Source organism: Pyxicephalus adspersus, chromosome 2 (genome assembly GCF_032062135.1).
Source record: "Pyxicephalus adspersus chromosome 2, UCB_Pads_2.0, whole genome shotgun sequence".
NCBI classification, from domain to species: Eukaryota; Metazoa; Chordata; class Amphibia; order Anura; family Pyxicephalidae; genus Pyxicephalus; species Pyxicephalus adspersus.
The window spans coordinates 111,030,757-111,055,323 of record NC_092859.1 but is presented as its reverse complement, the minus strand read 5'-3'; the positions used below and the strand labels follow the sequence as shown (position 1 = coordinate 111,055,323).

Sequence of the window (24,567 nt, the reverse complement as noted above, 5' to 3'; positions counted from 1 at the left end):
ATATAAATTTGGGTCGGTGATGGAAAAAAAAGTGTTAAGTGTTAAGAGTTAAAGTTTACTCAAACCTGCTGTGAGGTCCTTTCTAGTTTCACCAAACACTTGTCAAGGGGAACATCTTCTAAACCAATGCATGCATCTGTCACATGTCATTTTCAAGGACAAAACCTGACAACGTTGTGATTCCTCTTTTGTTGTTGCTTGTCATGCATACTTTGCGTACTTCAAAAGACCAGCAGCAATCAAAGGAGGGAGTGAGTTGAATACAGTATACTTAACCACTATTAAAAAGAAAAATTATTTCAAGCAAGTATTTTTTTATTCTGTCATGGATTAAATAGGAATATATTAAAGCTGTCTTATAAATTATTCAGACCACAGAAGGAAATTGTTAAAATTAAACATACATCAGTGCTTGTAATTGAATTTGTCAAAAACGTCATTCGTCCCTACAAAATAAAGTATTTGAAAGGTAGTATTTCCTGTAGCCTAAATATGTATACACTACTGACTCAAACCAAGTATTACCCACTAGATTTTTTGATTTTTTTAACTTCTAAAAGCAATGTATCAGACATGGATAACAATTTTTGTAGATTGAAAAAGTATCAGCAAAAAAACAAAACAGACTGCAGAGAATCAAATAAAGTGGCTAATACCTACATTTATGCAGATATTTACACATATACTGAACACAAAGTCCTTATATCCCGGTGTTCACCCCAACCCCTTTTAGCCACCTTGCACTTTTTGGGTGGTTACTGAAAGTTGGGTCACAATAAAGGGGCCTCCATCAGCTTACAGCTTCTCTCCCAGCTATAAATAAAATTCTGGGGAGATACTGTATCCTAAATATCCATGGCCTTTGAGCAAGCTTCAAGGTACATAAATGTGGCTTCATCACAGGGCAATACGGCAGTCTAAGGGTAGGAGGGTAGGTCGTGATTTAAAGTCAAAGTAGCTATGTCCTTGAGGACCGTGTGCCAACCCTTTAGTGATCAAAAAAATATATGAAATAGGCAAGAAACAAAGGTTTTTTTGGCAAAACAAATATGTATTGATATAAGTGATACAGCTCATAAACAATACATTACAGTACTTGTGGGCCACCATAGCAGGTTGTGGTCCAAAGCAAAGTACAAATAAGCCCTAGAGGGCGCTATACATAGGTCATCTACTTATGTAAACACATATCTACCAATATCTTGCTCATTATGACATATGCATAAAATTCCAAATAGCAAGTGTATGGCAGTGATAAAGTACCGACCTAAGGTTACTGGAGGATGTGGATGCAGTCCTGACTGTCTGAGGTGCATGCTGCTGCTGGCGTGCAGGGGAGCAGGGAGATCCCTGGCGCAGCCTCTAAAAATAGGACGACGTTCACACTCTCCAAGTGCACGCTGCCAACGCCTGGGGAAGTCCAAGTGCCTGACAGAGTGACGTAGGCCAGGAGGGTGGCGTTGGTGGCTCCGCCCTTCCAGGTGTCGTGACTACTGAGGCGAAGAGAGAGCAGATCCCCCATCACCTACACTAAGTGCTAAGGCCGATCCCAGCAAAGCATCCCCGTCTAAGGAGACGGGCATATGCAAGGAGGGGGACCGCTTCCCTAATGAGGGGGCGGGGCTGACCAGGGACAGCACACATCCTAGGATGGGTGCCCTTGTCCCCGAAAGTGAGGCAGAGGGAGGAGGCACCCTCCCTCCTGAACATATAAGAAGAAAACCTCCTATTGCTTGTGTGAATAGTGGTGATCTATGTAAGAGAAATCACACAGGAGTGCAGGGTATTTGTGTAAACATCAATTACAGAGATTACTACCAGAAATACATTAGTGTACAAATAAATACATAATGATCAGGTTGATACAGTTCCGATACATAAGAACCAAATATAAACATTATGTAAATCAAATAAGTACATATAAATGGTGATAAATTGATACAGTTCCAAAATGTATATGGACCAAAAATACATATTAATGCATATACATAATACATGCATATACATACATATATAATCCATATTATGCGGTCATTTTATGCAAAAGTCTTTTTCCTAGTGAATGTTAATCAAAGAATTTGTTTAAAACTAAAAACATCATTTGGACCAGGAAAGTGGTTGGCTTTCAATAAAAAAGATCCACTTAATTCCACTTAATCCAAATAATTAAAATATCATCAATGAAACAACGCCATAGAAGTATATGGTTAGAATATTTTTGAAATTCGGGTTTGGAGTGGAGGTGTTTCTCCCAATGACCCAGGTAGAGGTTCGCATAGGATGGGGCACACTTTGTCCCCATGGCGACACCTTGGGATTGCAAATATGTACAGTTGTTGAAAGTAAAAAAAATTTGGGTAAGGATGAATTTGAGAAGTTTTAGAATAAACTGATTGTATGAGGAAAGAGAAGCATCTTCAGTCTCCAGAAAGGCAGCTAAGGTTTTTAATCCCCTAGAGTGGAACATGCTGCTGTACAAGGCTTCAACATCTACAGTTAGTAAAAGTGTATTTAGGGAGGGAAACGATAATTCATGTAGTATTTGGAGTAAATGAATCATGTCTCTTAAGTAGGATGGTAATTGGGTGATTAGTGGTCTAAGATACGGCAGTCTACATTGAAACGGATGCAAAGTTAAAGTAACTGTGGAGACTGCCTATCCTAGGTGGGTGTATGAAACCAGTGGAGATTAAGCCTAAGGACGTGTCTGCATTTTTGCATGAATCGTTTCATAAATACAAACTAAATTAGACTTTATTAAATTAGACTTTATTAACTATCAGCATTACCTTTTTTGACAATAACCAATAAAGAAATAACTGTAAACCTTGGTTGCTTGCTAGCAAAAAACATGTTTGCCTCATATACTTTTCCACATATTACTCTAGACCAGGGGTGTCAAACTCAAACACACAGTGGGCCGAAATCAAAAAAACTTAGACTAAGTCGGGGGCTAAACCAAAAATCCACTGAAAAAATTGAAGTTTCCCCTTCTCACCTGATACAAAACCTTCCCACTTGGAAACAAAGAGGTCCCACTCAACACTCAATCTGGAACAAGCTCACAACAAGAAAGAGGCCTTTTTTTAATTTTAAACTTAAATTTTTTTTTTTTTCAAATCAAAATGATTTACTAACAATGGAAATGCTAAAAATATTTTATTTATATATATCCCAAGTATTACACACAAGTGACTGGAGCTAATGAGACATTGAATGTTAGAACATTGCACAGACATTGCACTACAAGACTATAGTGACAGAAAAGCTACAGTTCACTCGTCATAGAATGATGTGCTGCCCTCTCTGCCTCCCTCCCCAATGTTACACGGAGCCTTCTCACACAAAGTCATCCCGAGCATCCCTGTAGACGTGCTGCCGGGATTTTGCCTTTGCAATCGGCTGTGATGTGTGAGAGGGGAGCGCTGAGGGGCAGAGGGCTCTCACTTGTCACAAACACGAGAGATGTCAAGACTAAAATTCCCGGCATTACTTGCGTCCATGGAACAGAACAACAGGGGCCACGCAGGGATGCGAGTGATGCCGGGAATTGAAGTAGCGGTATCACTCGCTGCAATAAGTAGTAGCGGTCAGAGTTTGACACCCCTGCCTAGACATTGTTTCCATTGCTTGTTTTGTTCAGGTCCTGCATACAATGTATCAAAATACTTTCCTATAGGAACGTGGTTATATCTTTAAATTAAAAAGTAACTTTTTCTCTCCAAACCACTCACTGCCTCCTGGACATCCTTATTTCACTTAATTATCCTAAACAACTAATGTCTTGTAAGTTGATTAATGAGCTAAATGATCTATGTAATATTAACTCCAGGTTAGTAAACAGCTTCGGTGTTGCACTAATGAACAGTATAATCATCTTTTCAAATGTGTTACTCTAAGCCTGACTTGCTAATAGTAAAAATGTGATTTTTGTAAAATATATGAAGATGCTGAGCAGGACAAAATAATGAATTTGTAATCCCAGTGAAAGCTGGCCATCACCAGCTTTACCTGGTATTCTGGCTAACTGGTTTTGATTTAGGACGCACTCAAAAATCTATTCCTAAATACTGTATATATATATAAAAAAAAAAAAAAAAAAAAAAAAAAAAAAACTTTTCTTCTGCATTGTATTTTTTATCACTGTAGCTTAATGATGAATGAATGGCCTTTTAAAAGTTACACTGACTGCCAATCGTGTGAAAACGCCAATGATTTTTCTAATTTAATAAACAAATTTAATAAATAAAGTCATAAACTGGTATACAGTGCCCAGTGGATTTAAAATACAATACATGTAATAGTAGGATTACCAAATCTCATGCAAACTATAGTAAAATATTGACAACTATGTCCCTGGTTTACAGTAGGCAATGGAAAAAAGAAAATTGCAAAAACCAATGTGGGACTTTTTTAGGTACCAATCACATACAAAACACATGTATAAAACCTTAGCAATTTACACACATCACATCTTAAAAAAACACACACTCTGTTTTTGTGTTTCATAACAAACACATCAATATTAATGTAATCTGGGAGTATGATTATGGAAGCTCACCCTCTTGAAAAAGTTTGACCAAACATGTCAAGGAAAATGATTAAAACTATATCCCAGATATATAAAATGTCTAGGAGTCTCTGTATTACTTGTATTATCAACCGAGAGATAAAAACCCCAGACCCATGATATGATTGGTACCTAAAAAGTCCCGCATTTGTTGTTACAATTTTCTTCTAACCTTTGTTATCAAGCAACAGATAAAGAAATTTGGAAATAAACCATAAAACATTGGAGGAAAATTGTAAAGATAAAGCACACATTTAAACCAGGATTTACAAAGACAACTAGAGAGAGGATGTGAACAATACACACTTCCTGCTTGCTTGTTGGAAGTATCTCAAACACTTAGAAATGAAACTTATTTTTTCCTTCTTTCGGACTTGTGGTGCATTTTGACACAACTTACTAAAGTAAAATACCCATGCCTCTGAAAAAATGTGCTCGATATAATAATGCAGCAAATAAAAAATCCAAAGATGCATTTAAAAAAAGTACCCACTCAACTATTCCTTTAAAGGTCAGCATTGAACCTCAACAGCCATTTTAACTCTATAACTATTTATGGCTATTGTAAGTTCTAATACTAGAATAACTGAATGCATGATAGCTATCTGGCTATACAAAATAAAGGGTACAAAAATAATTGTCAAGAAATTTTCCAAATTCACAACAGAGGTACCAAGTATTTTAGGTGAATCCAATCTTGGCAGACTGCCAGCCTTTTAATGAAAACACACTGCAGGTCCTATTTAGAACCCTACTGAAACCTGACTTTAGAGTCATGGTCATGGAGAGAGAATAACTGCACAATAAAAACTGCTAGATAAGTCAGTTGTGGCCTATATTACTACCTTTTCTGTAAAAAATATGTTAACAGTGTCCACCTTCTCAGCACAGTTTCACTTTATGTTCAAAATAATCAGGTCACAATATTTGCATGCCAATATTTATTTTCTACAGTATCCATGAAGTAAGCTCTAGAGAGTCTGGAGCTCTATCAGTTCTCTTTAAAAGCACACAAGAAATGCAAACAAATTTGAATACCCCAGTTTGCTGCCCACCACAGTCTTATATTGATACTAAGTTTAAACTTTAATAGCATGACAAACACCAAACACAAGCATGGTGATTTGAGAATGACATCCCCCATTTTTTAAATCAATTTGCAGATTGCCAATATTCTCGGTGTTACATCTTTGTCTACAAGTCACAGAATTAGGAGGAAAAAAAAGCAGCCGGAGGCTTGGGGTAGTCTAGTTGGTGGAACCCTACTTTCCCCTGGTATAGGGCAGTGTTTCACCCAGGGTTCTTCCAACAGGCTATTTGGGGTTCCTTGAGCAGTGAGCAATCTGTGCCTCCCAGGTCAGTTTAGCGGACACCAATGATCTTTGGCTATCTGTAAGGGTGACATTCTTTCGCGCTGGACAGTAATGTATGAAGCATTTATCTCTCTGACCACAATGCTCATGTACTGTGAGCTGTGAATATAGCAATTATAGCAGGGGTAGTCTGAAGGCCTGAAAATTATTTCAAGGGTTTGTTAAAAAGGTTAAGAAAGTCTAGTGCAGGGAATGCAATTATATTTGTAACAAACTGAAACAGAAGGTATGAAACCAAGACCTTTTCGAATGTATTTTATAGTAAAAAGAGCACTTACCTTTTTAATGATAACAATTACCTTTTTTTTTCTTCACAGGAATAAGTTTTAATGTACAACAGACCATAAAAAACTTTACGACGCACTGTACGTTAGTCTATATTATACTATAATATAAGAGATAATATAAACGTGCCATTCATTTAATAATAGAATTGGGTGCTAGAATCTGTTCATATTTCAGTTTCTGAACACAGTAAATAGTACACTTTGTATATTGCTTCTCAAGAGCTGATTATCACACCTTTCACTTCCAGTATTACAATTTACCATACACTAATCATGTTAGCGGTACTTATTAGTACAGCGGGTTGTTAATTGCTTAATTGATACATCATTTCACATAGATAACCATATTAAAAAATGTTTCCCTCTGCAGTTTTTTGGAGAAAACACTACAAAGTGCTTTGTGCACCTGCTGCATTTTCTTGCCAGTTGGAATCAGCCCAGATATTTAAATTTATACCTTGGAAACTGGTTCACAGAACTCAATTATGCTGATGTTTATCTAATAATGTTTTGTATTAAATTATTCACTTCTAACACCACATAAAACATTGACATATTCAGACTGTAGACAAAATATAACACTGATTTGGGTCATCTACTATGCAAATTGCAAATGATGGAACAAAGAAAAGATGCTACATTTTTTCCCCTCTGTCTTCTAAATTCTGTTACACTAAATGTATTTTCTCATGTATTTTATTTATCATGTTTATAACTAAAAATACACTCATTAAATATGTTCTGTTTATCTCTAGTAACATAAACAGTACTAAATAAATATGAATAATTCATAATTAGTATTTGAAGCCAGGAGGCGGTGCTTCAATTTGTCACTATTGAGGAACGGTAATTTGCTACTAAACTGGAGACTGAGCGGAGATATGTCTTCCATTGTATTATTGAAGCGCCCTGTATAAATTATTTGTGAGAGAAACATTTATGCAAATCATGACATATGATAAAAAACAGTTTAGGTAACACCCGAAAAAAACACAACTAACCTAAAAGCATTTTATTTCTGTTTAAAAGAATGATTTTTAAAAAAGGGAATACAAGGGGAGAAAAAATAAAAGGCGATTTATTTTATAAAACAAATTTCATGCATGACTCAAGACATACTAGGAACTGGGAAACAGGATTTTTCTTAGAAAATGTTACCTTTCTATTTTAAAAAGTTACAATTTCACTTTTGGGTAGTGCTCAAACACAGGGCATAAATAGGAAGTGCAAACACAGTTATAACACGCCTTATGAGCTTTTCCTGTGCGCATGCTGACAAAGTTTTTTAATCATTATGTTACACTACTTTTGGCAGGTTGCTTTTGTCTGACAGGATGACTATGTTAATACAAAGGGGTGGTTGGCATAATGAACTATCATGCTTAACGTACCGTACCTTAACTTATCCTCTTGAACCAAGCCCAATTTTTTTTTTTTTTTAGCAAAAGCTAAGCTTAGTCAGCAGAAAGAGTGCTGGCCTAGAGGTCTACTTTTCTGTCAATAAAAAAGCAGAATAATGCCCTAGTAAATCATTGTGCAAGCTCGTTATGCCTTCATGTGGGTGTTATCTTCTGTTACACATTGCAGTCAAATAGAGCAATTAAACTTAAACAGTCCGCCCACCAGCAGCTTTTGTTATTTACAGGTACAGAAATCTAGAGACTTTGCTTTCAGCTATTCCACTGAGCCAACAATGCTTTTTACAGATATAACTCCCATATTAGAAGCGCCATCCTCCCAAAAAACATATAAGACATATCTGTCTGGCAAAGTAACCTTTTTCTTTTAAAAAGTATTTTAGTTTCAAGTCTGATTACACACATAATACTATTATGTTTTGTTATTATGTGCAATTTATGGTCTCCAAAGTTGAAAAAACCTGATTTCCAGTAAAAGAAAATTTATGTGTGTGTGTGTTATAATGCATTGCTTTATGCTGAAATTCATAAGCAGCATCAGTTAGCATTACGTACTACTAAATGTGAACTGAAACATACTGTGTAAGGGAAACCTTACAAACAAGAAACATTTTGATCATTTTGACATCCATCTGAAAATGTGGTTCTGTCAATGCCAGTTTCATTACTTTCGACGTAACTCAACCAAGAAGTCTGTACCATCATGGGTACTAAAATGGGTTGGTAAAAGTCAAAGAACTGAAACCACGTGGTCAGCAATAACGCCACATATCTAGCATTTTTGTAAGGCGTGGTCAGCAAAAGCAAAAATAATAAACAGGTTTCCTTTTAAAAAAAAAAAAAAAAAAAAACTCAGTTATCAATGGTTACAAAAACCAGTCTGCTCTGAACTGTTCTCAGACACCCAGATACAGATGTTCTTCACTTAACGACCAGGTTCCTTTCCTTGGAATTGGTCGTTAAGTGAAGGGCATAGGATAGACCCAGTCTGCAGCACTGCAAGCATACATAACCTATCAGTGACAAGTTCACCAACAGTCTGCAGACCGGGGATCATGGAGGATCACTAAGGAGGAAGACAGATGGAGCCTGGAAGGTAGAAGAGGAGATGCCACGTGGGTGTAAACTGTACTCGTCGAGAGAGTTATTATTAAGTGTGGGTGGTCAGTAAACAGGCAAGTCATTAAACAGAGACTACCTGTATTACCCAATTTGAACGCTATCATGTCTAAAACACATGGATCCATCAGCATGCAGGAGATGTGGTTTGAAAAAGATAAATACATGCTTACTTTTAAGAAACGTGCCTAGAGTGTGCCGGGCACTGCTGGCAACCTTCTGAATACACCTTTTGCCGGACCCTGTCTATCTTACAATATATTGAGTCAATAGCACAGAAAAACATGCAGATGGGATCAGAGGGAAGTCAGTAACGTAAAATCTTAAAGCCATAAAGAGAAAAAAGAAATGGTCAAATGACAGTCTATATATCTCCTATGAGCGTCTTTCTTAAGGAATTACTTTAAAAATGACAGCAAACTTACAAAGGTCTTAGCTTTAAGTCTTTCCTCCTCAGTAGCAGCTTTCTCACGCAGGATCGATCTAGTTAGTTGTTCAGTTGAAGCAGCTCTTTCTCGTTCTAGGACTTTCCCAATTTCCTCTTGCATCAGTTTCCCATGGTCTAACCTAAAAATGTACGAAAAACAATAAACCATCAAAAGATGTTATTTATTACCTTTAAATCACGACTTGCCACCATGCAGAATATAGCATTTTAGAAGCTGGCCTCTATTTAAAAAACATTGTCTGTAATTAAAAATGTTATTTTGAACTATAGGTGCATACCTAGTATTACATTGGGATGTCAAGCTTTATCTTATTATAGCAGTAGCTCCAACAAACTGATAATGGACATTTTTTACCATGCTGAACAAGCAACATTTTTTTTTTTCAGGCATTTTTCCTAATTTCTGTTATGTAACAACTATGTCAGGTTAACCAGCAAACATGGCTCTGTTTTTAGGTGTTAGATCATCTAAAGGAAATGTGAAGTTGAGGGGGGGGGGAGGGTAAATATGTACAACAGGCATGGCACCCTATAGTCCTAATTAGCAAGCTGAGAGACAAACTAATTGCGCGACCATCTTCTTCAGTGGTCAAAATTAAAGTGCAATAGAAGTAAAATGATAGCTTCACCAGGTACTTTAGAGTAGTGTTCCTCAACCAGGGTTCCCCAACAGAGCTTGCTAGGGGTTTCTTGAGCAATGAGCAGTGTGTGACTCAAGTCAGTAAGCCATTTTAGATCATTGGTATCTGTAAAGGTGGCATCCTTCCTACTGACTATAGAACTAATGTACTGTGAGTTGTTGATATAGTAATTATAGTAGGTATTCCTTGGAAAACCCAAGTTATTTAAAGGGCTACCCCACCATGTTAAAAATACTAGTAAAACACTGCTGTAGATTATCATGAAGAACTAAAATAAAAGTAACAAATTTTGTTACTACACCAATACATAATTTTTTTGTAAATTGCTCTTGGTGTTACATAAACACACAGCATGTTTTGCATACAGTATGTGTCTAATACAGAACAGAATCTTGTATAAGCACACAAGAAATATTCTCCCTACTGATACTTTGTTAAAGGAAATCCAGTGGAGATTCAGCACCGTAGAGGTTAGCCCTTTCGTCTTTGCAACGATGGGTCGCAGATTCGAATCTTGGCCAGGACTATCTGCATGGAGCTTGCAGATTCTTCCCGTGCTTGCGTGGGTTTCTTCCGGGTATTCTGGTTTTCATACCACATTCCAAAACAGTTACCTTAATTGGCTTCCCAGAAATTGACATTAGACTGTGTTGATGGCATAAGACTATGGTAGGGACCTTAGATTAGTGTCATGATTATGGACCTTGGACCCTAAGCGTTGCGTAATTTGTTGACGCTATATAAGTACAGGATAATAATAAAAGTTACTAAAATCTTTTTCTACAAACGCTTTCTGCCTCACTGTCAAGTAGATTCTCTAACTTAATCCAGAATTAGTATACAGGTAAAAAGTTCTCATTTTAATTTGATTTTTCAATTTGCATTTTTTTTCTACATTGGTGGCTCAAAAAGTACAGAAGATCAGTATAAAGGCAGGTCAGTGGCAATTATTGATAGGAAACGAACAATAGTAATGCCTATGTTTTTTTCCTATCCAAAATGTTGAAAATGATGAATACACCTCAGTAGCAAACTAAATTACCCTTAAAATGTTGTTATCTAAGCAAAACAAAGTGAGGCACCTGTGTGTAAAAAGCAAGAGAGCTAAAGAGTACAGAAAAATGACAAAATAGATATTCAGAACCCAGTATATCAATATAAACCCACCAACACATACCCAAGATAAGTATGTGATCTACTTGGATAAAAACATCTGTGAAAAAAATACATTTCTGGCAAAAAATTAAAGATAGCCATATGTACCATGAATAAATACACAGAAGGTTAGCAACTACTGCTTATAATTATGCTGTACTGGCCTAGAAAATAAACTGAATCTGTCGGTTTGAAGTTGTCCCTCTTGAACTAACAACATGAATAATTTAGCTCTCAATCAGCTGGCTTCATTATAGTCTCAGCCATTTACCAAAGCTATCAGTCCCTGCTCATTCAACTCAGGGCTAAATGTAACTATATGAAAATGGCTATAATTGTAGTAAATGTAAATCGCTCAATTCAGAAAAAAAATAAAACCTATAATAAAGCACATTCCCAGTGGATTCAATTACTTACACAATCAGAAGAACGTCAATATTGTAATTAAAAAGTTTGGACTTCCTCTCTACGCTACAGGAAGTCAGGAAATTCACAAGCAGACATCAAGCTGACAACATGCACATAACTGCAATGGTAATTTCTGAGTCTGATGATAAAACATTGATTACTTATGTATTTTACGCAACAATTTGAGTGACTTTAGCAGCACAGACGACACAAAACAACTGATTCTTTATAATGCAAGTAATTTCAGTAATTACAGAAGTTTTAGTCATGTTTATAATAGTTTTTATTTATAATAAAACCTATCTTACAGTAAAAACTAAACTATTCACCTACCCTTAACCAAATACAGCAACATGTTTTTGTCCCCTTACTTCTATGGCAAACCAGTGGTAAAACGACACTGAAGAGTGTTTAGGAAAATTAGATCAAAAGAGAACCATACCTGCAAAGCTCCTGTAAATGATTAGGTAATTAGTCAGAATGATAAAAAAAAAAAAGAATCGGAGGATGTCCGCATGTGTATCAATATTATGATGGACATTTCACAGAACAAACAGCCTAAATGTTGAGAATTACTCAAAAAAAAAAAAGCAAATAAGGCTAAGTGGAAAGAGGAGACAATTCTGAAGAACCAATGAAATTAGAAAAACAGTAAGAGATATAATCACCAAAAATGGAGAACACATAAAAATACCAGGCACAGATGTCTGCACGTTTTGAAGAAAAAAAAAAAGATTTAGGGATCATGCAGAAAGTGTTTTTATTTTCCATGTTGTCCATCCCTTTTAACCACCTGAGCGTTACACTGAAGTCTAGATTTCTGTACCAAAAGTGATCCACTGTTTTTCATGAAATTTTTTTTTTAAATTGTAGACCTGTAACTTACAGAAATATGTCCGAACAAGGGTTCTAGTAGATATTATGAATATAAAAAATGTATTTACTTTTATTTTTTTTTATTTTTTTGTATTGGATTGGATACCGGAGTTTGTATTCAATCCAATACAAAATGACAGTTTGAATTTACCAATTACAAACTTTGTATTTATTTGAATTATTTTGTATTGGATTGAATACAGGAGTTTGTATTGAATCCAATACAAAATGAATAAATGAGTTTCTATTTGAATTTCCCGCACACGCGCCGACGTCATCACGCACGCAGGGAGAAGCCGTCTGTTTTTTTTTCTCCGCCGGACGGCTTCTCCCTGCAGAGATCATCCGGCGCTGGACGAACACGGACGTGGACGATCAGCGGGACCAGGTAAGATGCCGGCCGGTATCTTGTGTGCCGCCGGCCGGGATCTTGCGTTCGGCCGGCCGGGCGGCGGAACGCAAGATGCCGGGCAGCGGAACACAAGATACCGGCCGGCATCTTACCGGTCCCGCTGGCACCCGACGCTGGAGATCGACGGACGACGACGCTGGAATGGGAAAACGACGCTGGAATCCTTACCTCCATGGTCCCGCTGGATGTGCACAGCGGGACCATGGAGGTAAGGATGTGACAAAATTACGGGGTTAACCATCCTAGCCATTTTTTCTTGCCCGTACGAAGGTCGGGCATACCGGCTAGGTGGTTAATGTCTGTACACTGTTGTGTGTTTTACATGAAAAATGGTAAATAATGTTATCTTAAAATGAAGTGAAATAATCTACTACACCTGAGCTCTGTCCCCTTGAAACCTTACGGAAAAATCTGTGCTCCCTCATTTGGTAAATGCTACTAGGAACTTTCATTTTCCTGCTTTGGGAACCGCACAACCTCTATATCCGAATCCCCCTTACTCTGTTTTATGATGTTAAATATTTTTAATGCAAATTTTTAAATAAATGTGTATATATATATATTATATACATATATATATATAAATTTTTCTATCAGAAAGTCATTTAGTAGTCTTTCCCCAGGGCAGGGGTGTCAAACTCAAATACACAATGGGCCAAAATGAAAAATTTGGACAAAGTCACAGGCCAACCTTGATATTTATTGAAAAAAAATATCTACAACTGTAGTATTAGCGGTGCATGCCGTCTACCAGCGGGCCAGCTCTAGTAGACATTTGGTATTTTTTTGCGGGCCAAATATAATTACAGTGCTGGCAGGATTTGGTCTGTGGGCCCGAGTTTGACACCCCTGCCTTAGGGTGAAAAACTCTTCTTGAAAGAGTTACTTACCTAGGACAGGAAGCATGTTACAACCAGGATCACCAAGTGAAGAGTGAAAGAGTGAAAGAGTGAAAAAGCTGAAAAGTGAAAAGTGAAGAGAGAAAGCTTGAAAGCAAATTATTATATCCCGTCTAAAAGACTGGAAGATGGCATAGATTGAGGGCGGATTTCCAGGTTGCATGTTTCATAAATTATGGCTTCTCTGTCCATACATATACATTGCATACAGTATTATGCAATATTTAAATCTAAGGGCAAAATCTCATGACAAAAATGGAACTAGGCATGCGATTATTGTATAAGCAAAAAATAAGGTATTTATAACTTATTTTTACAGATTTCTACATATGCATATAATGCATTCAATAGTTTTACCAAGGTTTGCTAAAGTGCTTGCAATGTATATTGGTTGACCATCTTAAAGCTTAAAAAAAAAAAAAAAAAAAAAAAAAGAAATATTTAGGTAAAACATAAATAAAACAATCAACTGTAAAGCAAATGCTTTGCATAGTTGTCCAAAATACAGAAAATAAAATCAAGGTAATTTTTCTAATTATTCACTGTCTGCAGCACTGCTCCATGCAGCCAACAAACAATAAATACATGTATTGCATTTGGGAATATCATCACTAAACCTAAGTCTTTGTGATAATAAAAAAAATTAAACCCTTCTGTTTGTTCTCTCAAGACCGAGCCAAAGAAACTAGAATAAACATGTTATTAAAACAGGGATCAATAGGAAAAAAGCCTTTGTGTGTACCAAAACACAAAAGGTTAGGCCCCATGTATCGATTTTAATATAACACTTTTTGCTCAGCCTCCCAAAGGGTTCTTTTTAAATATTACTTTCCATTTTTCTTTTTCTTTGTATCAGACCTGGGATATGAGTTATTTTCTGTGGCAAAGGGGGAAATAGCAGATTATTGACTGTGAAAAAGCTGTATTACATTGATAAAGGTCAGCATTATAACAGAACACAAGGCATGATTGACATCTTAAAATTTACTTCCTTTTTTATGACAATTCCTAACAATACTAATAGAAGTGTAAATCATACAATTTTTAGTGAACTGAGCAAATCGTTTACTTATATACTTCAGCAGCACAAACTCAATAATATTAGTTGTCTTATCTATTTGGGATTTAAAAAAAAAAAAAATATTACATAATAATGTTAAAATTTCAAGGAGTTTCTTTCAGCTATCTCTAATTATTCATGTATAAAGAAAACCTGCTACTGGCATCTTTTGAAGTCAATCTGGAACATAACAGGACTTGATGATGATGCACAGTCTGCCTAAAAGGCTATGGGGCAATAGGTCCCACTTTGCAAAATAGGATCAAGTAGGTGGTTAATGCAGAATAGGCAGCTATAGACTACCGAGAGAAAAAGGAAAATTTGTTCCCATGCTGATTTTGTACGTAGTTGGCCACCAGGTTTGCACACATCTCAGGAGAGATTTTGTTCCACTCCTCTTTGCAGATCCTCTCCAAGTCAGTAAGGTTTTGAGGCTGATGTTTGGCAACTCGAACCTTCAGCTCCCCCCACAGATTTTCCATGAGACTAAGGTCTGGAGACTGGCTAGGCCACTGCAGGAGTTTCATGTGCTTCTTCTTGAGCCACTCCTTTGTTGCCTTGGCCGTATATTTTGGGTCATTATCATGCTGGAATACTCATCCACAAACCATTTTCAATGCCCTGGCTGAGGGAAGAAGGTGCTCACCCAAGATTTAACGGTACATTGGCCCCGTCCACTGTCCCTTCGATGCGGTGAAGGTTTCATGTCCCCTTAGCAGAAAACCCCCCCGCCCAAAGCATATTGTGTTCACCTCCAGTGGGGTGGTGTTCTTGGGGTCATAGGCAGCATTCCTCCTCCTCTTGTCCCTGACATCCTAAGACAGCTCTTTGGTCTTGGCCATGGTGGCTAGTTTGGAATCGGATTGATGGCTTCTGTGGACAGGTGTCTTATACAGGTACTGTAACAAATTTGGATAAGAAGCAATCCCTTACAGAGGGTGCTCCTAATCTCAGCTCTTTACCTGCATACAGGGAAGACACCTGGGAGCCTCAAATCCTGCTGATTGATAGGGGATCAAATACTTATTTCACTCATTACAATGCACATCAAGCTGTGACTTTTGAGCACCGGGTTTTTGGAGGGTTAATTTGTTGTTATTCTGTCTCTCACAGCTACATTAAACCTACCATTACAATTACAGACTGGTCATTTCTTTGTCGGAGGGCAAACCATTTCCCTCACTGTATGTCCCATCCTGCAAAAAACTATCTCACCTACCTGATTGTGCTGAAAAACGAAACATTGAGTATGCGCAGCACAGTGGTGGATGCCAGAGAAACTTGACAATGCAACCAATCCTTGCGCTTGCTGGGTGGATAGTAACATCATGCCGGCATGGTCAATTGAGATGGCCCAAGATCGGAAAAAAAAAGGCAAGGAAGAAAAGAAATGAAGGAAGATGACGGCACCCTCCAATGGAACAGGGGTGAATTGTGTGGGTTTAGTTCCACTTTAAGATCTTTGATCTGATAAAACTTTTAAAAATATGTGGCAGTTCCGCACTGCTTTGAAACACAGCAAAGAAAGGGAAGAGTTCAAGTGACTGACCAGCTGAAATTGTTAGTATATAATCAAAGCTTTATTAGGGTCATTGTATACTAATCAATTGCTTAAGGCTATGACAAAATTCCAGCACACATTTGGTATAAACCACATGCTTTGATTTTTAAAAAAAAATAAGCAATGCCAAGAATTACAACTGGCTTTTGTTGTGCTGCAAAATCACTTGGATAATACACTGAATCTTTAAATACCTCACAAGTTAACGCACGACTAGAATTCTTCAAGGTAAAATTCTTTATGAATGGATATGAAAATGTGTTTTAAAGATTTTTTTCCCCATGTATTTCAGTTATGATAATAAAAATCAGAAGCTAATGCATGAATATAAGAACAATATGGGATGTCAAGGGACGTGACAAAGAGAAAGGAACTCTGTGCTGCTAATATTATTGTCCAATATATGCTGGGGCAAAAAGGATCCATTGCTTAAAGCAGATCTACCACAGAGTTGTGAACTACCACTGCTCAACTCAAGAAAGCCAACTGCTTGGATATAAAGCTGATCTTGTTTTCTTTATATATTTATTATAAGGAACATTTTCAGTCACACCTAAAACAAGAATGCAGATAACTGTGTGACAAGCTAAGGTGCAATTAGCGTTCATATTCAGCGTCAGTAAGTATTAAAGGCAGGGGATCAGAACACAAACCTGGCAAGCAGTTTATATTTTAATACTGTTTATTATTTTAGTACTAGTAGTTAGGAAGGCCTTATTGGAGGATTCCCCCACCCACCTCTTGTCTGAAGACAAGTCAAAATTTATAACATTTCCTCCATTTCTGTTTTCATAACAATGGGCAAAAAAAAAAAAAAGAGGGACTAATCTACCCAGCGGGATCAGAACAGTAAAAAAAAAAAAAAAAACCTGAGTGGGTCCAATTGTTCTCTATGGCACAAAATTAAATGTTTACCTTCACATAAATTGTTACCAATTAAGGATATAATTACAAATTCCATTGCCACAGATAAACATTTGCTATAGGATTTAACTGATACAGAAAGTCTACAGTTTATTCAGTGCCACTAAAAAATCTTAAACACAAAGTACGACCACAGATCTTTTGAAGAACACAGCTATGGCAGAGAGCAGCAGAAAATTTTCAAGGGAATTCAACTCTCAGGGAGCTAAGTGGTTTTGCGGGGCTACCATGTCAGTGAGGACTGTACTTAACCCAGGGATCCCATATATGATCAAATTTATCCAGTGTGTTCTTAAGCATGCAGGCGAGTTTGTCATTCACCATAATCCAGTTTATTTTGGTCGATCGCGAAGCCCTGCTTTACCCCTCCCTGCTGTTAACCAGCAGCCCTGCTGCACATCTAAAGGGATGCTGGGGAGGAAGGGAGAGAGAGCGGGAGGGCAGTCTGAGGTGAGCAGTGCAGTTCAGGCTCAGTGTCGGGGTTCAATTACTAAATTACCTTTGTACAGATTAGCAGTTCTTTTTCTTGTGCAGCAAGTCCTTCTCCTATGACAGGTGAATTGTAGCTTTCCTGTCACTTTAGTCTTGTAGTGCAATGTTCTGCCATTCAATGTCTCATTAGCTTTAGTCACTTCTGTATCATACTTGGTATATTGTAATAAATATAAATATATGTTTAGCATTTTTAATGTTGGTAGATCATTTTGACTTAATCATAATAAAAGTAACTCTCAAGCCAAAAAAGTGTGGGTACCCCTGCTCTAGACCTTCGTCTAGAACATCTGCAAGATGGGTCATCACCACCAATGTTTGTTGTGTATTTAGGTTACATTGTACCCCTGACTGTGCAGCCTCAGAAGTAGAGAGGGGATGACGAGGGGGTGGAGTCGAGATTTGTAGTCAGGGACAGAACAGATTTGGGCATTGTTCCATAGTCTGTCCAATAATAATTAACGTGGATCAGAATCCCATTTTTATGCTTGGAACTTAACCCAGGAAAAATACACTTTGTGGCCACTGTACAAGGTAAAAAAGTAAAGGTGTGCAACACCCCATGTACAACATGGTACTTACATGAGGATTAGAATGTGCCCCAAAAAAGAGCATTCCATGATAAATCTTAAAATGTGGTTAGAAGTAAATTAACTAAAGCAGAACTAAATCCTTGCAGCTCAATGGATCTTGTTCCTGCACCAGACACCACCATCTTCCTTTTTCCGCAATCCTGATTGGCCGGTTGGGATAATGTAATTCCGGCATAGGGGTTTATTCATCCTGGCAAATGCTAAGGAAGCTGGAATTGAAAGGTTTCCTTGGCAGCGCTGCGCATGTGCAGCTCAGCTTTGACTTTAGAATCCAGGAGCAATTTGGCAGGTAAGATGCATTATTTCAGTTGGGACATTGCCTGTCCCTTTCTGCAATACGTTTGCATGATCAGGCATGTCATTAAGTGTTTCATTTTAATGCTGAATGATGTCCACTGTATTTATGTGCAGACTATTATTATAAAACCATACCCAGAAGAAGAAAGAAAGAGTATTTTAGAAAAATATATCTTTTTGTCTCAAAATAATTCCCACCTACATTTTTTCTACGAATTCTGCCAAAATAGAAACATAATAATAATAATAATAATATTATAATGTAATTGGCTTCTCTGGAGAAAGGGATTCTAGTATCATTCAATCCCTCCCACCATTAGATCTTCCAATCCTACTTTCCAATTACAGCAGTAAATTGTAAAAGCTTGTGTTTTTTTTTTCCCCGTACATTTACATTTTTTCAAAGACCTGAAGTGTGAGCTAAATATTTTAATCAAGGCTGTGTTCACAATGAGATCAATATCTGAACTAATAGTGCTTGTTGAGATTGAAATTCAAACTGCACAAATTAAGTTCATAATATTGTTAAATGGAAAAAAATATTTCAAATAATAAAATGCTTTAAGTTTTTTAAAATATATTTGCACATCAATAAAACATTTTGACACAAACTATTTTAGTATATTTTTTTTTCCAAATACAGAACAAGCACACTTTAAACCCACTGAAAGTTTTTAACACTAAGGGCTGTTTTTTGTTTTTACCCTTTGGGTAATCCTTGATGTAGTCCAGCCCTGGGTATCCTAGAGTTAAACATAATGGTATGTAACTTTACTTTTAAATTAAATTAAAATACCTAAACTGAGAAATGCATAGTGCTAATACACAGTTTTCTGCAGTCTTCTGTCCATCTCTAAACAGCTAGATGTTCAACAACAATACATGAAACATCAATACACACTCACTGGTCACTTTATTAAGTACACCTAGCCTGCACCAGGTTGGACCAGGTGGTTCCCTTCAGAACCACCATAATTCTTTGTGGTAAAATTTGACAAGGTGCTTAAAAAAAGCCTCAAGATTTTGGTCTATATTCACATAACATCACGCAGTTCCTGCAGATTTATTGGCTGCACATATGTCAATCTCACATTTTACCAAATCTTAAAGGTGCTCCACTGGAATGAGTTCTGGTGACTGTGAAGGCCATTTAAATACAGTGAACTCATGGTCATGTTGAAGAAACCAATTTAGGATGATAAGCTTTGGTGACATTGGCACAATATTCTGCTGAACGTAGCCACCAGAAGATGGGTAGACTGCAGCAAATTCTAACCTTACCATGTGAACATAACAACAGAAATTGATTCTCTTCTCCAACTTTTTTAAGCCCGTACAAAACTGTAGTCTTGGGTGCCCTTTCTGACTTCCTATTTGCTTGCCTGCTTCAATGTTTGTTGTGTATTTAGGTGCTCTTCTGCATACCTCAGTTGTACTGAGCGGTTATTTGAGTTACTGTTGCCTTTCTTCAGCTTAACCTATTCTGCCTATTCTCATGTGACCTCTGAAAACTGTGACCTCTGCTCAGAAAACTGGAGATCATTGGATATTTTCCATTATTTGGACCATTGTTTGTAAACCCTAGTGATGGCTGTGTGTAAAAATCCCAGCACATCAGCAGTTTCTTAAATACTTAGAACAGCATGCCAGGCACCTAAATACGAGGACCAGCTGGCACCAATAACTATGCTAAAAGTTACTCAAATCACTTTATTTCCCCAATCTGATGTTTCAGCAGGTCGTGTTAACAATGTCTAGATGAGTAAATGCATGGAGTCAAGGACACCTGACTGGCGAATAAGATATAAGATATGAGATATGAGTCAACAAGCAGTAAAGAGGCATACACAGTGTTATTGTAAAAGGGCTGATAAGGAGCCTGATTTAGGCAGTTGGTCGCCTATTTTGTACTTTGTTGTTGTTCTTTATTGGCAGTTGTTTATGAAATCTCACAATCCAAACCTTTCTTTAGCTTGAAAACCAAATAAATTTGAGGGAATGTGTTAATTTTCACTAGAATAGAAGACAAAAACAAAAATTTACTGCAATGTTAAAATGGTCAATATTGGAAGTAATATTATTACCAGAACCTGGAGTCAGTTACCAACAACTTTCATGCCCAATTTATCAATTGTGAATAAAAAATTGTAGAGATTTTTTTTTTTTTTACATATATTACAAAGTAATTTAATCTACATGATTATTAACCCTTGAATTACTGCATTATTTTTAGCATAGCTGCATTAGTTTTATATTTATTTTGATTTTCAGGACAGGTATTTAATATGATTTGTGTAGGTTTTTCAAACTTAGAATATACAATAATGTAATAAGAATCCTACATTAAGCATACCTTTTCAGATTCTCGGACTCTCTTCTTGCTTGCTCCCGGGCTAGTTCTTCAGCAATTTTTCTCCGGAGCTCTTCCTCATTAACTAACAGTAAAATAAGAAAAAAAAATAAGAATATTACTGCTTTTGACCTATCACACAGTCACCTAAACATAATAGGACCGATTTATCAAAGTTTTCAAAGACTGGAGGGGATAAGACCATCATGGGAGAACCTGGGTGACCCAGCAGCCCTGGAATAGATTTCCTAAAAGTTATTCGGTAATAAATGGCAACACCAGATTTATTCAAGGTTTTCCCATGATAGTCTTCTCCAGAGAATTTCAATAATCTCACTCTATGAATTATTTGATTAAAAATATTATAAACTTACAGTACAACAAATTCCCAAAATGTCTAGCCATATTTATTTAAACAATCCCTGTGAATTACCATTATAATATTCCACAGCAACTGGCTCCTTAACAGTTGAAAATTTGGCCCACTAAATAAACGCAAAGAAATGGACTGGATAACTTTGATTAAGTTATGTAATCTCCTGTCTCGCCATAACTTATAACAGATTACTGTTGCTCTCTTGCCATTACAAATAATTATAAGTGTAAGTAACAAGACATATGATATGTTGGCTAAAGATTCATATAAATGCATTCGTATTTACCATTACTTTACATTTAATAATACTTGTACAACATTTTTTATACTAGAAAACAGAATACATTTATAAAATAATGCGGACAAACAATATATTCTAAATGATTTTTGCAAAATAAAATAAATCTGTACAAATAAAAACATAGTTTAAAACCTCTCTATTTTTTAACCCTATTTTGTTAAAGTCATAAAAAAAACTGCATTACAACCATAAGGAAAAAAAACATCAAGAAAAATCATATCTCAACAAAGTATAGTTCTATACATTTTATTCTTGTTCCCTTTAAAATGGAGAAATATTAACAAAAACGTACATACTATTTTCCCAACTTAACATTGCTCACTGTCTGTTATTTAAATAACTTGGGAGCTATAAGCTAATATAGGTGGGATAAAATAAAGGGAGAGGGGAAAACCTTAGCTTTCCAGGTGCCAAAAAAGCCTCACGTACATCACACTTGCCAAGGTTTGAATCTGTTATTCAGACCTTGATTTTCATACATCCTTCATTTCAAAGAACAGCTATAGTGAAACAGGTACACATTATTTAACATTATGAAAGGATTTATTGATATTTTTTTATATATAATATTTTTGCAAATTTACAAGACATAAAAAGCTGTAAAATGCCCCCATTTTTATATACATAATTATGTTTAAACAGCTAATAATTTGAACTACTGAACAAAAATCAAATTATGTAACTCCTAGACTTTCAGTATATAGTATAGTAATATTTATTCTAAGCAGCTTTAGCATTATAATGCTATTAAAATGAATTACATTTAATACCTATAACAGCTACTAGAAATGTCCAGAAGGTTGCTATATAGGGTTTACAGCAAATTATTAACTCATATTTTTTTACCTAAAACAACAAATGAAAAAAATTAGTAATTCTATTCGTGGTAATATTTTCTATTACCTGGGAAAAATAAAATGCAATTTGTCAAAGATATATTGGGTATTCTAAAGGTCGTCCTGTACAAAGTTCAAAAACATTTTACCCATGTAGACAAGAGAAAGGGAAATGTGTGATGTCCATTTATTATACAACATGATGGTGCAGAAAAAACAAGATGTTCAAATTTTCCCAGGCATTGGGCTTCATTTTTACCCTACTTAGGCCATGCTCACCGATAAAAAAAATGTGAACGTAGTAACTATAAAGAAAAACATTTGAATACATGTTAAAACCAAACTGATACATTTTAGGACATACCAAATTTATACTCAGAAAATTTGCAATCAGGAACATCTTTATTGCAGAAAGTAATATTACAGTAATTATATATATATATATATATATATATATATATATATATATACACACACACACACACACACACACACATACATACATACATATTTACATATATACACACACACACAAAGTCTGCATTTCCAGGCATGATCTCATGTAGTGCTAACACTAACAATTTAATCAATGTTTCAAATTTGCTGTTCTCTTTCAATTGATTCCCCAGCAGGTTAAATGAAGGATGCACAATATGGGAATAGAAATCCTATGAAAACGCTTTTTGTAGGCTTTTCTTTTTATAGTTTTGAGCATATTTTGAAATGGTTAAACCAGTCAAGTTGCTTGGCTTTTCTGCTCTGTTCTGTTGGGGATATTTTACTTTATTTCCTGTCCTGGAGACAGAAGTCCTGAACACAATTAGGTATATTCCCACTTGAGATAGCAGTCACCAAAATAAAACTCTACATTGGAAGATCGCCTTTTCACCGTGTTTTAGTGACAAATGATAAACTTTGGGGACTTGGATGATTATTCTCCCCAGCAGTGACACAAGTCACAGACCAACAGAGGTTTCCTGCTCTATTCAAATACAAAAAAAAAATAATGGATACACATTAAGCATTGGTTAAATAATCTGTACTGATAACATAAAAAGATTTTTGTACTCACATTCAATGTAAAGGTAAGCACTAAGAACCTATGTAGTGAATTACCTACATAAGAAAGTCTGAAAATAAAAATAAAATATATATATATCCTTTTAGAAAGGCATTCCAAGTTATCTGGTCCTACAAAATAGCTTTTTAATGAAACCTTAATAAAACACCATCAAAGTATTTACATTTCAGTTTTTACATTCATGAACCTACAAACACAGGACAGACATCCTGATCCTTTAATGACAGCACCATCTGCTTAAATACAGTTGCTGGCAAAGTAGCAGTAACATTAGAGACATAAAAGTTAATGAAGTTGTCAAAAGGAGAAGTCTTAACAGTACACTAATAAACATAAATACTAACCCAGAAAGCACACGGTTACAAACACTATGGAGGCCTGAAGCGCCAACAGCATCAAGGCAAGAGTTTATTATCTGGTTTTATTGCTCCTTCAGGATTAATCTGCTTCTTTATTTCATTCCAATTTGAAACGCATAATATGCAAATAATCTTCATTTTATTATGAGCCACCTAATAAGGACCGCAGGATGTGTCACGACTGGATATTGCACGCCACATGAAGACAAAGCACATTTATGAATTCCAGATGAGTGAGACGAAATATATGAGCTTTTGGATCTTGATAAGAAATATCAGTGACAGCTATTTCATCTGTCTAGTCCAGGAAGACACAACAAAAAGACATTGCAGAGGAATAAAAAAATAAAGTGTTTACCAATGGACTTTATTGCAATGCACTACACATACATAATACTCTTTTTTTAATGTTATCAAGCCATGCTTCAAAGGGCCTGAAAGTAAAGTGGTAAACTTTGTGTTATTCCAACTAACCCAATTATTCAAGACAAAAAAATGTTCATGCTGTATCCGTATGAGCATAACACAAATAAAGTTTAATTGCAGGTACATTACAGTGCTACGTCACCTGTTAAATGTGTAGTAAAGGAAATATCTAGATGTCTAAAATTAAAAGAAAAAAAGGAGATTGAGTAAAGCTGCGTACACACTGCCAATTTTTGTCGTTGGAAAGGATCTTTCACGATCCTTTCCAACGACAAGGGAGTGCACGATGCATGAACGGTGCTGTA

General features: G+C 36.2%; 1 protein-coding gene across 3 annotated transcripts in view; it reads right to left on the bottom strand.

Annotated features, from left to right (window-relative positions):
• Positions 1-24,567, bottom strand: part of CHCHD3 (coiled-coil-helix-coiled-coil-helix domain containing 3) — an 88,260-nt gene that overhangs the window by 51,892 nt on the left and 11,801 nt on the right. For all 3 annotated transcript variants that reach the window (XM_072401846.1, XM_072401848.1, XM_072401847.1), the window contains exons 3-4: positions 20,887-20,968; positions 9,193-9,334 (exon numbers count right to left, since the gene is read on the bottom strand). In XM_072401846.1, the coding sequence (XP_072257947.1) occupies positions 9,193-9,334; positions 20,887-20,968 (224 nt within the window). The remainder of the gene's footprint in view (positions 1-9,192; positions 9,335-20,886; positions 20,969-24,567) is intronic.